This window comes from Mycetomoellerius zeteki, unplaced genomic scaffold (genome assembly GCF_001594055.1).
Source record: "Mycetomoellerius zeteki isolate Tzet28-1 unplaced genomic scaffold, Tzet1.0 scaffold106, whole genome shotgun sequence".
Lineage (NCBI taxonomy): Eukaryota > Metazoa > Arthropoda > Insecta > Hymenoptera > Formicidae > Mycetomoellerius > Mycetomoellerius zeteki.
Genome location: NW_017255975.1, coordinates 2,395,815 through 2,413,456, shown reverse-complemented (window position 1 = coordinate 2,413,456; position 17,642 = coordinate 2,395,815). Strand labels below are relative to the sequence as shown.

Genomic DNA, 17,642 nt, shown 5'->3' with positions numbered 1-17,642 from the left:
TTTCACTTTGAGACACAGTTGAGAGAACCCGCGGACTCGCAAGGGTTCATAGATCCCCTGTAGATACGACCCCTTTAGGTAGCACGATGGAAAGCCACTAAAAAACATGGCCCACCATCCGTTGTTCTAACCACCCGCATGTTTTTTTCTTTCTATTCGGTCACCCTATAGAGATGTGTCTGCTGTCCAACAACATCACCGACTACTACTTTGTATCGCAAGGCAAGACGACGATTCCTGGCCTCGATGACGGCGAAGAGCTTTTGGTTACCGATGTAAGTGCAACGACCTGGACCAGCTGGCATCAATGATTATGTCAGTAAAAAAAATTCCATTGAGATAATAGGAATTAAATGTATATATAAAATTTAATATATTCTCTTTTATAATTTGTACGTTTCGTTGTATTTTATCAGATTTACGTAATATTATTATTATATTTATCGTACCTCCTAGCGAGAATGTTATAAATACTGATTATGAAGATAATATTACGTAACTGATATTTAGATGCGCGTTTTTTCTTCCGTTTAATTTCCAAATTATTGTTTAATTTAGGAATGCACCGGATCGTAAAATTACCGGATACCGGATATCGGATATCCGGACAGAATGTAACATCAGATATCCGGTATCTGGTCGAATATCCGAGAAGGCAATTTCTTCGAGTCTAATATCCGACATTTTCCGGATATTCGATCGGATTTCTGATCTTCTAAAAAAAAAGGGCTGTAGATAAAAAATTGTAATTTTGCAACAATGTATAAGATATTAATATGGCATTTATGAATATGCATACTTATTTCTAAACCACATTTGTATAATAACAAATCAACAATTTAATGATATAAAATTTCAACCGGATATATTCCTGAATACTAATGATATCCGGTTATTCGGTCGGATAGTAAAAAAGTGCCGGGTAATACCGGATACCGGATACTTTTCGGATATCCAGTGCATCCCTAGTTTAATTTCCATTTTCGCGGAAAAGCTTTTTATGTTATTTTATAAAAGAAAAAAAAAGAAGATAATTTCTGCTTATTTACGTAATCTTAATTTGTTTCTGAAATTGTTATAGTTACATTAATCGTTTTACTTTGTATACATATTTCTATTCTCGAAGCTCGCTGGTCCAATTCTCTAAGCACTAGCTCCTCTGTGTACATAATTGTCGCCTTTCCGTATATACAGCGACCGCTTCCGGAAAAGTGTCATCGCTCACTGAATACTTCACCGAGTGACGATTCTTTTTCATTTTGAATTTTTTTGGTGTTAGCTTTTACTTACATATCCTGTTTTTTTTATTTAGTATGAAGATGTTTATCTATGTTATTATCTCTTCTTATGTGCTAGCTGTATTTCTCAACGTTTTTCTCTTTCTTTCTTTCTTTCTCTTTCTTTCTGCTCTTCTGTATTTCCATTGCAGCTCTTCAATGTGCCACGTGATTAACCGAATATATTCTTACAGCGTTACATGCGGACATCTGTATATTATTACAACTTCTTCCCTTTTTTCTCTATAAAGAAAAACATATCTTTGAGAGATATCTTTCTCTCTTTTCTTCTTCTCTATCGCACTCTCATTTTTTTCAGCAAGTACTCGCCGATAATAACTTGCTATTATCTTTTCTATCGCGAGCATCGACGATACCAGTTACTTTGTGACCTAAGATGTCCAAATTAATTTTATCAAAATAATTATCAGCTGATTAATTTGGTTAAAAAATATTTTCCGAGAAAAAAGAGTAAACTTTTTATGGATGGACAAAGGGACTAGGAATGTCGATGATCGCACTTGCTTGCCAATCACAAGATCGAGCATGGATAGAAAAAAGAACAAACTAATACAGAAACTAATACAGAAACTATGTTGAGCAACCGGATCAGCGACTACAGGTACATTAACCAGGGTAAGACCAGAATTCCGGGAGTCAACGATTGCGCAGCCATGGATACAACGGACGTAAGTCCAGCCCCCAGGGTGTTTTCGAGCCTCGGCGAAATTCAGACTCCCTTGTGGCTTCTTATGAAATTATTTAAAAATATTGATTTATTTTGATCTAATATTATATTGTAGAAGAAATATTAAAAACTTTTGTAAGAAAGGGAGATACCCATACTGTAATTATCTTTCAAACAATTAAAGTCGGATATCTCAATGATTATTTTAATCATTATATAATCACAATTACATATTCGATTAATTTACAAAATTGCAGAGTTAAACAAATTAAATATTTATTTTTTTCATTCAGATGGCTTAAGGGGATCCTAAAATCGTCTGTTTTACCGAACGTAATAATTTTTGTGAAAGATTTTCGTATGTATTACTTTTACAGACTTGGAATCCTTTATATATATATATATATATATGGTCTATATTATATATATATATATATATATGAATGTGGTCTTCTTTATTTACTTGTTTTTAAATTGAAGTCTCTTTTTTATCATTTTTTAATCGAATATAATGTTTAGAATTATCAAGTGACAACATTTGTTTGATATAAAAGCATAATTGCTTTGTAATCTGTACTTACAAAATTAGTCTCCAGACATGTAAATTGTACGAAGAAAACAATGTTGAATTCTTAGAATTAGACTTACATATCTTTTGATACGAGAACCTTACAAAAATTTATGTGTATGTATATATGTGTACGATATTTATGTAATAGTATCTAGTGATGTGTCGATGTTTCGTAAATTGTATGTATGTATTGTAGATCACGTATTGTGTCGTATTTTATCGGTAAAACAGCGATCACGTCAGAGAATCTTTAGGATTCCCTTAATTTTAATTCCCTTCAATTTAGCTTATAAAAATAATTATTTTTCTGCTTTTCTTATTGAGCAACAAACAAAGTGATGCTGAAGTTTGCCCGAGGAATCGTCACCCCCCTCGCCCCCCGCCTGCGAAAGCTGCCTGCCGCAATCGGGGCGCGGGGAGATTGGGAGCGCGAGACTTCTCACGCTGAAAAAATATTCTCTTCTATCAAGATAGGAACTCATCGCCCCCATTTACCCGCTCCCCGATACGCCCATCACACTATTATCGTCCGTCCTGTATATGTCCAGACTGTTGAAAACATGCGCTCGCAAATGCAATCTCTTTGTCTTTTTCGCGACTCAATCATCTTCCAAAAAGATCTTTTTGCTAAATGGAAGAATTAAAAAAATTTCTTGAACAAAAATATATTTTTTTATGACAAAATTGAAAAATTGTTTCTGAGTTTAAAATAATGTTGAACAAATAGGTTTTTTGAGAAAATATATTTTATAAAAAATTTCTCTCGGAAATATATAGTTATATCAAATTTAAAATTTAAATTTTTAAATATCTTTTTGGAAAAGGTATAGTCAAAAGTTTTTTTCGCGATGGATCTTTTGAGTCTCAAAAATTGATAGCACAATTGATTAACGATTGAAGCTCGGTGTCGCGTGTCGCAAATCAATAATGACCGCCGATTGATTAAGGCTGGATTGAATATTGGATTTTTAGGAACAAACTGAAACAAAATCTGAAACTGCAAACCTTATTCTCCGAAATGCTTCACAGATATTTGTCTCTTATCCAACAACATATACGAGTATGTCAACGTGTCCCAAGGAAAAATCACGATCCCCAACGTCGATGATGGCGAGGAATGTTTGCTGACGGACGTAAGTCCTTAGATATCACGCCGGTTGTAAAAACGATGCCTCTCCTGTTTCGCCCTGTAAAAGTTTTTTTCTTTTTATCATATTTTTATCTTTTCCCGTATTTTTAAATTATATAGATATGTAAATCCATCTTTTGTATCAGCGACGTCGATCAAAAAATCTCGCGTTTGGACACTTGATTTATACGTTCAATAGATTAAAATTAACGGTTTATAGTAATGAAAATTTATACTAATGAAAAGTTGTAGTAATGAAAATTAATAAAAAGACAACAGTTTGTTTATTAAAAGGATAGAAGATCTTTTGAAGATCGACATCGCTACGGTTTTTCTGTCTTAGATATTGGTTTATCAGAATATACAAATGCGGACAATAATGAGCAATAATTTTGTGCAATTACCTAAAATTTTTAATCTTGTAAAACTTGGATGCTTTTATATTTTTTGTTATTTATTTTTTGAGGCAAAAATGTCAAAGTTAATAATTGTAAAACCTTTTTATTTTAATTTATTATTTGGACATTTAATTACGATAAAATACGTAAAAATTCGATAAAATTGACGTAACACAATATTTTTACTATAAGATTAATATTTCTTTTATAAATGTTATTTAGTGTAATTTTGTTATATATTGTTATGTACTGTTTTATATTAGGTGGTATTATATTTTTTATTAATATTTCTTATGGACAGAATTTTAATATTATTATTTAATATTATTTATTATTAATTTCAAATTTTATTAATCAGAATTTCAAAAATATAAAATTGAATTTCAAAAAAGTAAACTTGAATTAAATGTACATATATTATATGATTAAATAATTTAGATAACTGGATTGTTGCTACATTATCGATTACTGCGTAACTATGTATATAGTAGTATTATTTTCTAGTTTTTCCGTATTTCTCCTCCCCCCCCCCCTCTTTGATATTTACTCCAGTTTTTTTAACTTGGAGCAATTTAAGAATTCTTAAAAGAAATTCTTTCTCATCTCGGTTTAAAGAAACTCAGCGGTACTTCGAGCATCATGTTCCAGTAGTTTATGACCCCGTTGAATTTCCTACCCCTTCCCCATCTATGGTAGTTCTTCTTCCTGTGAGAACGTTCCATCCCTGGTTGAAATTTTGGTAGATTTGATCAAAGACGCAGCCTTAAGGAAGCGATTCTTCATCGATCGAGAACGACGTTGAATTTCGTAAAGAAGACCCAAGCTGCCCCTCAAAGAAGTGAGGGGGTTAGAACCAAGACCACGAGGAATCATTCAGGCTGACCCTGAAAGCCTTTTTATCACAAAAGAGACAAAAGAGACAGTTCGCGAAGAGTGCGATCTAGAAATCAAGCTCGTGGTTTTATCATCTTCTTCGAATTTTCTTCTTCTTAGATCTTTTTCTGGCACTTTATGGTTGTGAAAGACCACGTAGGTTGTTTTAATTCGCGTTGATATTCAGAGCTTAGAAAAAAGAAGCTATCGCCATATAACACGAGCTTCGCTTTCGCTTTTTGGCTCGCTGTTGCTGCAAGAACACTTCGATTGGTTTTACCAATGTCAATCGATTTTTTTCCAGAATTACACAACTGGAAATAAATGAGAGAGAAATCGATTGACCTACGATTAAAGTTAAACTTTTAGCAAGCGATTTCGATACCGATTAATTTTAATTCTGGTTCAATTAGTTAAGAAATAATTTAGGATTATAATAATCGACAGTCACAAATTGTATATACTCAATAAATGTATATTTTTAAAAAATAGTTACAAAATTAGAGAAAGTTTTAAAAACATTGTTACACAATTTGTCAGAATTTTTATTTTTTAAAACAAGAATAAGTTTTTCGATCGATCGTAAAATAATTAATTTTAATTGATATTGTGGTGAAACCAAGCTTTATGCCACGCTGGCTTTCTTTCTCTTTCTCTTTCTTCTTTTTCACACAGCTTCCACGTACGTTACATATAGCTGAACGATTTTCCAGAAAATAAGTGACGTTATTTGTCATCAAAATAACGTCGAAGAAGTCATTTAACATTGAAACGATGATAAATAACGTTAGCTTACTTGCTGGTTTACACCGTAACCGGTTGCATCGATCGTTCGGCATGCGTGGGAGCGTTTGTATTGTCCTTGTGTGTTTCCACTAACTTTCATTCGTCTATGTAAGTTTATGGAAATTGATAACGAGAATCATGTTCGAGGAGTGATTAGTGATTATCGTTTTTCTGATCCCTTTTCTGAATTTGATTTGCGATAGACGATAAAGCATTATTAATTTATCCTTCAGAATCTCTGAATCTGTCAATAAAATGTAGCTTTTGATTTTTCGTCTGCAACAAAATTTCGAAACAGAATTTAAATAATAAAAGATCCAAAAGATGTATAAAGTACGTTTGAAAAATTTATATCTTTCGTGAATCAACTCCTCGTAATTTTAAACAATTTCTATATATATACGATACGAGAACGTCGCGAGATGAGAGTTTAATGAGGTTTCTTTTTGGTAACAGCAAGCTTTTGACGTGTTGGGCTTCACCCAAGAAGAGAAGGATGACATCTACAAAATCACCGCGGCTGTTATGCACATGGGTGGCATGAAATTCAAGCAGAGGGGTCGTGAGGAACAGGCTGAAGCAGATGGCACTGAAGTACGTGTCTTTGAATAGCTACTAAGAGGCCACAATTATCATTAATTTCTATTTATTTTTAATTATCATTAGTTTCTATTTTATTTTTATACCTTTTAAAACAAATTTCTAATTAAGAGAAAATTATTTCAAATATTCTAGAACTATGAAATTACTTTAACCAAATATTTTAGAACTATGAAATGATTTTGCTTCATATTTCTAAATGTGCCGTTCATTTTTTTATTCTCAAAAAATAAAAATCTAGGTGCACGAGTGCATATTAATCGATTTTCCGAACTAAATTTTCATACAATTACATTCTAATTTTTCTTTTTTTACATATGTTGAAATTTTTTGAGTCAGAAATTATAAGCGTTAAAATCTATTTTTATTAAGCTATTATCGTTTCGTTTCTTTTTTTAGTGCGATGAGAAAGAATGTTGCAAGAAAGAATAATCATATTTTACACTTTAGGAAGGTGATCGCGTGGCCAAGCTGCTTGGCTGCGACTGTGCCGACCTTTACAAGAACTTGCTGAAACCAAGGATCAAGGTCGGTAACGAGTTCGTCACCCAGGGTCGTAACAAGGACCAGGTAGCCTATTCCGTAGGTGCCATGTCAAAGGCGATGTTCGACAGGCTATTCAAATGGCTGGTGAAGAAGTGTAACGAGACCCTGGACACCAAACAAAAGAGGCAGCACTTTATCGGTGTATTGGATATTGCCGGTTTCGAGATCTTCGACGTAAGTTTCTCTCGAGGCGCGATCTATAAATATATAGACACACATATACGTATATACGTAACGTGATCGTCGACGATTTTTATATAAAATTCTTGCTAAAGTTTCAGTAATTTAGATTCGGTTATTTTGTCGTTAATTAGACATTTTTCTAATAAATTTTATACAAGGTAGCCTGAAAAATATATATAATGACAAAATAATGTTTTACGTTTATCTTTGGTACAAATTAAAAAATGAACAAATAGAAAATTATTAAAAGTAAACGATTCTTGCAAATTAGTTTTTACAAAAAGCAAATTTATGTTTAGATGAGAATTTTAATCGATCAAATTTATCTGTACTTTAATTATTTAAATATTTCATATAAAGAATTATAAAAAAAGTTTCTTTGCCATTATATGAATTTTCCAGTGTTCATTGTATAATATCAAGAAAAGTAGCAGTAAGAAAGAGAAAGTAAATGTCTTTAAAAACTTCTCTTTCGAATCGTCGACGTGAACGAAAATATAATCGAATACAAGGAAAAAGAAAATACCGAAGGTGCGAAAAATTTTCGTACTTTCGATCCATACAGACTTTACTTTTCCCCATGACAAAGTAAAACAGAAAAGAAAGACACTCAAAATCGAGCATGACGAGAAGTGAACCGTGATTCACAAGGCGTTTCGAGTCTCCGTCGAACGAGAAATCTTCTCAGAGAATTTAACCCGTAATCATATTTCGTTACCTCGGTATCTCGCAGTTCAATGGCTTCGAGCAGCTCTGCATCAACTTTACCAACGAGAAGTTACAGCAGTTCTTTAATCATCACATGTTCGTTCTCGAGCAAGAGGAGTACAAGAAGGAGGGCATCGTCTGGCAATTCATTGACTTCGGCATGGACTTACTAGCTTGTATCGAATTGATCGAGAAGGTGAACGATCAATCCGCCCTCCTCTTTGTTTTTCGATCTCTCTAGGAGGTCTAAAGCCTTTTTAGGTCCCGCACGTTAATCTTATCGAAGTATGAATTTCTCCAAAAGATATTTTAGATCTTCATAGACTGTCCTTTCCCTAGATATGTATCATCGTTCCTTTGAGGTTGCCATAAACCTCAATATGAATTTAGATGTTAGACTCCTCTGACTGGATTTCTATCTTCTGAATAGATTTGGGAATTTTATTTTTATGGAATAATTTCATCACGATTCCTTAAATGCCTTTTTTAGGATATTGTGAACCTCAATGTGAATCTAAATGTTCTGTTGATTTCCTGAATAATTTCATTCTGTCTTGAATAAATTGTGAATTTTTATTGAATGAGATGATTAATTTTTATTAATATTCTTGTAATTTGTTATTATTTATTATATTATCAATTAACATCGTGCAAAGGGAAAAAAGTATTATTCCGAGTTTTTATAAAAATAATTATGTATTATCATTTGTTCTCTTGAAAAACGCATGATTTCGGAAAATTCCTCTTCGATTGCCCCTAATTTTTCTGCACGTTTCTATAGAAGTAGCGAAATTTTTCTTATTGAAAAATATATCCAAATTTTTGTCGAATCCTTTTATCGAGAGTGCTCTTAGATATATTCTTAGATTCCCTGAAGAACGCTCATTCGCTCTATCTGATTCCAAGTGGGACAGCGTGCAGGTAAAAGGATTATTTTTTCATTCATCGAAAGGACATTCATTGTCACCATTGAAACAGTGGACTTCACGTAGAACATGGTGTAGAGATGATTAACCACTAGCCTATCTTCCCTTATTTTGAATTACTAGCACTTTTGTTCAACTGTCCATTTGCAAACAGGACGGTCAGGAATCGTGCAGAAACCACTCTTTTACGATTTTCACTCATTTTCTGGTTTTCCCATTGATGTATTGATAGAATTGGTAATGATAGTTGACAGTATACTAATATTATTGGACCCTATGTATTTGGTATTCATAAAGACATCTGATCACAGACACGAGAATTGACTGCATTCAAAACTAAAATCTAACATGAATATCTTTGTTTATTACAAATATTTATTACATATTATTTATTATAAATTGAATGCGTTAATTTTCTTATTGTTTGTCTGTGATCTGACCTCTCATACATCCGAAAAACTCCACAAGTTGTCCAGATTATTAACGATACTTCTATGTAGTTGTACAAAAATATGAAGATTGGATAAAAATATACGATACATTTTCAATTAACTTTGAATTTAGCGTAAATCTTGTATTTTGATTTTTTTTTGTGTTCCGTTTTATAAATCGATTGATATTCTGGACATAAATCGAAACATTAGAACTTTCTCTGACATGATAAGTTTAAACCCAAAACCCGAAAGAACGACCTCGTGCTAGGTCGCGATGTGATTGATATTAATCTGTCCCAGCGATAAACGGTGCACAACACCACCGATTTATATTATGTGCCCTACAAAAAAATCCCTCTTAATGAGACTTTCATCAGCCCGAAGTTTTGAATCGACAAAATAATTTAAACTTCACAAATTTGTTTTTTCAATAATTTTATTAGAAAAGAGAAATTAAATAAGATAATATTAATAACATATGATTAACATGTTAGAATTACCTTATCAGTCTTGAAGAAGACAGTTATTGCTTCCATATATGTCCCATTACATTAAAAAAAAAGTTCATTAAGAATATTTTTATGTATGTTAACCATTTCGAAACGAAACTTTGGGCAGTTTCACAATGCCAATCGATGCTGTAAATGTGTGTAAGAAATCCCTTAAAAGAAACAGGACAAAAGACCTACGAAAGCTAAAAAGTGTCAAGAGGGAGAAAAAAAGAGAAAATGATATACACATATGCATGCCTGTTTCTTGCTCTCGAACAGTTCAACAGCTTCGAGCAGCTCTGTATCAACTTCACCAACGAGAAGCTGCAGCAATTCTTCAACCACCACATGTTCGTCCTCGAACAAGAAGAGTATACAAGGGAGGGCATTGAGTGGGCCTTCATAGATTTTGGCATGGACCTGGTCGCATGTATCGATTTGATCGAGAAGGTACATTAGGACAATGGATCGATCGATTCCTGGCCGGATAAAAACCCGACAGACGGGGTACGGCCGGAAGCAAAAGAGAACGGGATAACTAAAGTTGAATGACGAACGAATGATACGATACGAGAATTGAGATAACTAAGCGTGCGGAAATCCCCGATGATTTATCACGGATCAGAGGAGACCGCGACTCTAACGCTTACTTCCTAAAAACAAAGTGACTGTCCACTGTTTTCTTATCGTCAGCCATTTATGTTCACCTGAGCCTTTCTTTTATTCTATTTGTGTTGTCGATCTCGCGGTTTCGGCCGCATGTATTATTATCGACCTTCCTGTCGCATTCCGCTTAGGCTAGTTTTAGTTCCCTCCTCTATGTCAAAGACAAAATTTTATCAAAAATGTTATCATCGAAATCTCATAAAGTTTAATTTTTATCGAGAACATTTCAATCAATTTTTAAAAAAGCTTATAGTTTGCATTCTTTTAATTATTCTATATAGATAGTTTTTAAAAACTATAAGAATGAGACAGAAAGTGAGAAATTATAAGAATTTTTAGATTGGATAAAGAGAAGAATTTTTAAATAAGAATTATATTATTGAAATTACAAATTGTAAAAAACGAAGTAAATGTTACTTGATTTATTTGAAAAATTTATTTACGGAGATTAAAATTAAATTCAGCAATCTTCGAGGTAACAAATTCTGTTTTTTTTTAAATATCAGAATTTTTAAAAAATTAAAAACGTTAGACTCAACACACATGACACAGACACTTATTTATTATAATTCTGCTGGAATATTTGTGTCACTGATAATGATTTTTGTCTCTCTCCCTTTCCTTATTCTGTTCGTCTCTGTACCGTCTTCTTTTCCACTCTTATTCCTATCGCACGTTCCTACGCATTGCAAACGCAAAAAATGGCAGTTCAACGGCTTTGAGCAACTCTGTATCAACTTCACCAATGAGAAGTTGCAGCAGTTCTTCAACCACCATATGTTCGTGCTCGAGCAAGAGGAGTACAAGAAAGAGGGCATCGATTGGGTGTTCATTGATTTCGGCATGGACTTGTTAGCTTGTATCGAGCTGATCGAGAAGGTATTGTTATTTACCCCAAATCAAGGTTTGAATACATCGATCCGGCACTCTGGGAGTTGATCGATCCCACGGACAACGAACGAGCAAAACATGAACGAGCTTGAGCGAACAGATTTCTGGAACTTCGCAAGAATTACAAAATGTTAATGTTGCTTTCCGGTTAAGTTTGACCGGTTTTTCATGCTTATGTTTGTTGCAATCTTTCTGGCTCTTCGAGAATCACGAAGACGCCGAAGGTACTTAATACGGGTACCTAAGCCACTTTTTCTCTTTCTTGTCCCTTATCATGTCTTCAACGGCACTAATATCGTGCTCGTTTAGAATTTCCCCAAAATCGTTCAACAGATTGAACGACAATCAAACATCATTGTCTTTTCTTTGACGATCTACTGGATCCGGTTCGCAATCCTGAAAAGACCGGGACGAATCGTGAAGCGAAAAAGAGAAAGAAAAAAATCGATAAATTAACGAAGCTTATTATTGATAGAAACTTATTGCGCCAAATCAATTGTAAGATGAACGAATTGTGAGAATATTAGACTTCAGCAAAGCTCCTGTGACGAGCACTGAATGTCAACCCGTCCAAAATTTTAGAGCTCGATGATTAAAAAATACACCGTTCAGCGTGACATTAATCAACGAGTCTTAGAATAAAAATCAGATATGAAATAATTAGTAATAATAATTATATAGAATATTAATAATTATATAAGGCTAAAATTAACGAGAAATTAATTCGTTCGAAAAGCGATGATGAGTCGTCAATTAATAATAAATAATGATCTGACAATTATACACCTTGCTCCTGCCCCACGTATACAAAAACACATTGAGTGTCTGTCCCTTACTTAGAAACTTACATTGAAAGTTTATCCACTTAATAAATTCTATTTGGATAAACTAACATATTGATGTAACACAACAATGAACTGTTAGTGTTCATCATGATTTTTAATTTACCACATAACGGCACAAGCGAGTGTCTTTGAATCCATGCGACGAACTTGAAAAGCATAGTCATCTACTTTTATTTAAACCGTGTCAATATTGGGACTTAATTCGGTATAATTATCTAAATTTAATTATTTAGATGTAATTGAAATTTAATTATTTTAGTTTTTCAAAATTTTTCGAGTTCATCGCATGTACAAGAATAAATCCCCAAGGGCACATTGAGTGCACCCTATTGACACCCTCTCGACCCCGATCCATCCCTTTCGCCCTAGTCCCGGAATCGAACGATGAAAGTTACGGATCGAAGTCATCGGTCGAGCGTTTTCCTTTCGAGTCATCAGGCAGCATTAATGACGGCTGTTCCCCCTTGTTTCTTTTTTCTCTGTTCTTCGCTTAAACCCCCCGTTCGCATGGGCCCCCGTCCACTCCGCTGCGCTACTCGGTCGAGCAGTTCAACAGTTTCGAGCAGCTGTGCATCAATTTCACCAACGAGAAGTTGCAGCAGTTCTTCAACCACCACATGTTCATCCTCGAGCAAGAGGAGTACAAGCGTGAGGGAATTGAATGGACATTTATTGACTTCGGCATGGATCTCCAGCAGACTATCGATTTGATCGAAAAGGTATCACCCGGCCGAGGCAGATCGACAGATCGCGATCCCGATCGCCAAGAAGACTCGGAAATTTCTCTGAATAGCATATACACGCTCGAGATATATACGCTGAATGTGTTCCTGTTTTGTCTATCTGCTCGATCGAACACTAACACTATTACCTACCGTCACACTTTCACTCAGCATTATCTTTTTTTTTTTGCCTCTCGCCACGTCAATTGAAAGGTGATGCAATTCGTCTACGCGATGGAATTTATATTATTGATATTTAATTATCTCAAGTCAAGATAATGAAATAAATTTTTGTTTTCTTTGAACTCTCTCTGATCGATTTACTCAAATGATTATAAATGCCGCCTTCGATTACGTCGCGAGAAGTTCCAACCGATCGAAAGATCAAAGGACCAACCGACTGGACATGGATGGTGTCCTATCAATCGCGTCCCGTTTTCTTCACTGTTTTCTCTCTTTCTTTTTCTCTCGCTCTCTCCTCTTTCTCTCTCTGTCTCTTCGCTGTGTGCCTGTGTGCATCGTGGTGCATGAACGTATGCAGTACAACGGCTTCGAGCAGCTCTGCATCAACTTCACCAACGAGAAGCTACAGCAGTACTTCAATCACCACATGTTTGTGCTCGAGCAGGAAGAGTACGAGCGTGAAGGTATCGTGTGGACCTTCATCGATTTCGGCATGGATTTGGAACCAACGATCAATCTGATCGAGAAGGTAAAACGATGGGTCCGCGCAGGACACGGATTCAGTATTATGGATCACTCGACTATGATCCAGTAATGCATCAATTCGCGCTTGAATTTAGCTTGCCCATTGTTGTATTGCCAATATTGTGTGTCTCCTGCCATTTTGTACTTTCTCACCTATGTGTGTATAATAATTATGTATGTACTTCATTACATGCCATGGGTCTAGCGTGTAAAATTTCGTTCGCGGATCCTTCGTTAACTTCAGAATTATTTTTTATATTCAAAGACTTATCACTTTAATATTTTGTTTAAAGCTGAGTAGTAATTCAAAATTAACGAGTGTTTTAAATAAATTGTGCAAGTCAAATTCCTGTATTTTTCACATTTAAATAAATTCTCTTTTTGAACAAAGGCTGTTACAATTATAGTCTTTCTGTATAAAATGTTGATTTTTCTTTTGAATAGAATTTTGGCGTTTATGATTGAAAATTTACGCGATGGACCCGAAATATCATGTATATCGTTGTAGCTTATGTATAATGAATGAAAAGATTGATATATAGGAAATGATGATTGCACTTTCAAAATATAAAATTTTGCAATACAAAGAAAATTAATTTAATATAAGTAAAATGTCTATGTGAACCTCTACAGTGAGTAAATTATATATTCCTAACACAATAGAGACAAATTTCTAACAATTAGGATGTAGGTATTCACTAAATGAAGTTAAAGTAAACGCAAACATTTTGGTTTTGGATTTCCTCTTCTTTAATGCGAAAATCAAGTATGAACTACAATGAAAGTGGAAGAGAGAACTAAATATAGTACTTTTCTATTTGTATTAGATTTATTCTTGGAGAGAGAGAGTCATAAATAATATTACAATTTTATTTTATTTGAAAAGAAAATTAAGCATCTATTAAGGTGCAATTATCATTGCCGAAACATCTATTTGATAAATCTATCCTGTAGAATTATAGATAACGCACATTACTAAGAGTAGCGTTGGGGTTTTCCTCTTACGTAATATGCAAGATTAATTATTAATGTATTACACGCTCGAGAGTATAATATATAATTAATTAACCGTCGCAAAAGTAAAGGTACATTAATGTTACAGTATCGAGTAGATAACAAAGTATATCATCAAAGAGAGAAAGTGTTTAGCGTTTTCAGTAAAAGTTGAGGCACTAACGAAGTTTGCTATACGCGAAAATATTTTGCAGACACTTTCGCAAACGTTTCGCATAATGAGAACGCCTCCATTTCTTTTCTTTTATTAGTAGAACTTTGGCGCTAAGAATCAATCGCGATTTAACAGAAATATGTTCACATAATTAACGGTGAGAAAGAAGAAGACATTATTTGCATAACGCTACTCTTGGAAAATGCGAAATCTTTCGAGATGTAACAGATTCTGATGGGTTTCTTTGTATTTTTTTCCCAACACAGCCTATGGGTATCCTCTCCATTCTTGAGGAAGAGTCTATGTTCCCCAAGGCCACCGATAAGACCTTCGAGGAGAAACTGAACAACAACCATCTCGGCAAGAGTCCCAACTATCTGAAGCCAAAGCCGCCCAAGCCGGGCCAGCAAGCGGCCCACTTCGCTATCGGCCATTATGCTGGCAATGTATGAATTTTTTATTTTACTTTATATAAAATATGATCTAACTTAAAAAAAATTCATGCACCACCTCATTCTTAAAAAAGTTGGAGTTAATTTTTTGCTAAAAGAAAATGGTATTAATTGTATTTTTAAAAATATAACGTTAAGATATTACTTCATACAAAGAAAATTAACAGTTATAGTGTTTTAAAAAAAGGCTAATATCTTTGCAAGAAATTAATTCTACATAGCTTTAAGAAACAGTTTGATTCTTCGATAATTTTATTTATCGATTTTACTTATCGTCATGGAAGTTCGAAGACATATAGATTCTCTATTTTATAAAGAAAAGATGAAATTGAAAGTTTCTTTGGGCTTCAGGTACCATACAACATCACTGGTTGGCTAGAGAAGAACAAGGATCCGCTGAACGACACGGTGGTCGATCAGTTTAAGAAATCCTCTAACAAATTACTGGTGGAGATCTTCGCTGATCATCCCGGTCAGTCCGGTGATGCTGGCGGCGGCGGCGGTGCCAAGGGCGGACGTGGCAAGAAGGGTGGTGGCTTCTCCACTGTATCGTCCTCTTATAAGGAGCAGTTGAACAACCTGATGACCACTTTGCGTGCCACCCAGCCTCACTTTGTCCGTTGCATCATCCCCAACGAGTTGAAGCAGCCGGGTGTGATTGACTCTCATCTGGTTATGCATCAGCTCACCTGTAACGGTGTGCTTGAAGGCATCCGTATCTGTCGTAAAGGTTTCCCCAACAGAATGGTGTATCCTGATTTCAAGCTACGGTAAGAATCCTCCTTATCTTTTATCTGCGATTGATTATTTTGTGGAAACTCGAAAAGTTCAATGGCTCGAGGAATTAAGTCTTTTCTAAGTGTACATAAATATGATGATATGTTTCCATGTCGTCAGATTTTTTTAAAAACTTTCTAATGTTTGGAAGATAGAAGTATTTATGATCTAAAGTTTTACTTTTTTTAGAAATTAAAAATTATCTATATTTCTTCGATTCTTCACAATAATTTATATATTTTATAAATCTGCTATGTCGATATTTTTTGAGTTCATTAGCCAATTAAAATTATTATTAAGTTTTTATTGTTTTAAATTTAATTTTTATAATTATACCAAATTATTATTATATCTCTTTAAACATAATCGACATGGCGGATTTTTCTAATCACTATATTATTTAACTATATTTTAATTAGTGATAACTTTAATGTGATTATTTAATTACATTAGTTTCTTCGTTTCGTATTAATTACGGGAGTCAGTTGGAAACGATAGATTTCAAAATGCTACGGAATTAGAATAATTTTTCGGAAAGAATTTAAAAAGATAATCTTCTTATCCCCTAATTTCTTCTGTATATATTTTTTATAATTTAACATTTCTATGATAAAGGACATAACTTTCCAATCTGTTTTTTGCGCGAAATCAGGAGCATCATGAAGGATTATTATCCTCGAATTTAACGCATATAGTAACCGAATTTATGTTGTGTACCGTGTAGTTACATGATCCTAGCGCCGGCCGCAATGGCCGCGCAGAGCGAACCCAAGGTTGCCGCGGCTAAGTGCTTCGAAGAGATCGCTCTTGATCCGGACAGCTATAGGATTGGTCACACTAAGGCTAGTTGACGTACCCTCGATAAAAATGGTTTTGACAATTCTACCACTTCGTTATTTCTAAATTAGTGGATTAGTCACTTTTCACATCCCATGTTCGAAGAATTAGAGACAAATTTTTCCACGTGGATGGTCCAAAGATCCACGTTCTGAAATCGCGACAAAAAATATTCTTTCGATATTTATAGCGTGATAAAATATTAAGTATCAATGCGAAATAAACTATTAAATTTTTATTTTGTTTCTATCTGTATATTTTTATTATTAATATTACGAGCTCACGTATTTGATGATAATTAAACGGATGATTCTTAATTAATTTGAAGTTGTTTTTATAAATCAGCGAAACTTAAGGACGATCCACGATGGAATCTTGCTCTATAAATTCAGCACGTCGCCCCTCGATCTCATTGAATGCAACGTACATATTCGAATGCCATTTAGTTTTGCCTGCCCCGTGAATTCGTCTCGTAAGAACAGTTAAAAAATCTAACCAGATGTCCGAATTTGTTAGCCTTTTTTTAAATACCCGATTAGATTAGAAGATCAAGTCCTCGAACAGTGTTACACGTACATACCTATATGAAATGAATCCCGATTTTCCCTTTAAAAATCGTGATTTAGTGATCTCAAGGAGGAACGAGGGCCGATCGGGGGATGACACGACGGAGTATAAATCTACGGAAATTCGTATCTAGAACCCTTGTGTTAATTAATTTGCACGTTTGCCCCCGCCCCGTGTATCCCGATACCCCTTTAGGTACAAGATCCTGGCGCCCGCGGCAGTCGACAAGGCGAAGGAGCCCAAGGACGCGGCCGCGGCTATTCTGGACTCTACCGGTCTCGACGCTGATACGTACCGTCTTGGACACACCAAGGCACGTTTTATCCCCTTTTCCCCCTTTCCCCAACTTTCGATCTGGCCCCAGCCGACGATGATCTCGCAGTGCGGCTTTGAATGCGA

The 17,642-nt window shown here is 34.6% G+C and overlaps 1 protein-coding gene across 35 annotated transcripts in view; it reads left to right on the top strand.

Moving 5' to 3' along the window:
- The window catches only part of Mhc (myosin heavy chain), a 51,189-nt gene that overhangs the window by 14,221 nt on the left and 19,326 nt on the right, over positions 1–17,642 (top strand). For 5 of the 35 annotated variants that reach the window (XM_018448949.1, XM_018449143.1, XM_018448969.1 and 2 more), the window contains exons 8-14: positions 172–275; positions 6,179–6,316; positions 6,773–7,042; positions 9,890–10,060; positions 14,877–15,056; positions 15,414–15,832; positions 17,439–17,556. In XM_018448949.1, the coding sequence (XP_018304451.1) occupies positions 172–275; positions 6,179–6,316; positions 6,773–7,042; positions 9,890–10,060; positions 14,877–15,056; positions 15,414–15,832; positions 17,439–17,556 (1,400 nt within the window). Of the gene's footprint in view, positions 1–171; positions 276–3,565; positions 3,670–6,178; positions 6,317–6,772; positions 7,043–7,784; positions 7,956–9,889; positions 10,061–10,984; positions 11,156–12,560; positions 12,732–14,876; positions 15,057–15,413; positions 15,833–16,563; positions 16,682–17,438; positions 17,557–17,642 lie in introns of all 35 variants that reach the window. The other 30 variants (XM_018448938.1, XM_018449050.1, XM_018449207.1 and 27 more) reach the window with 19 other exon arrangements.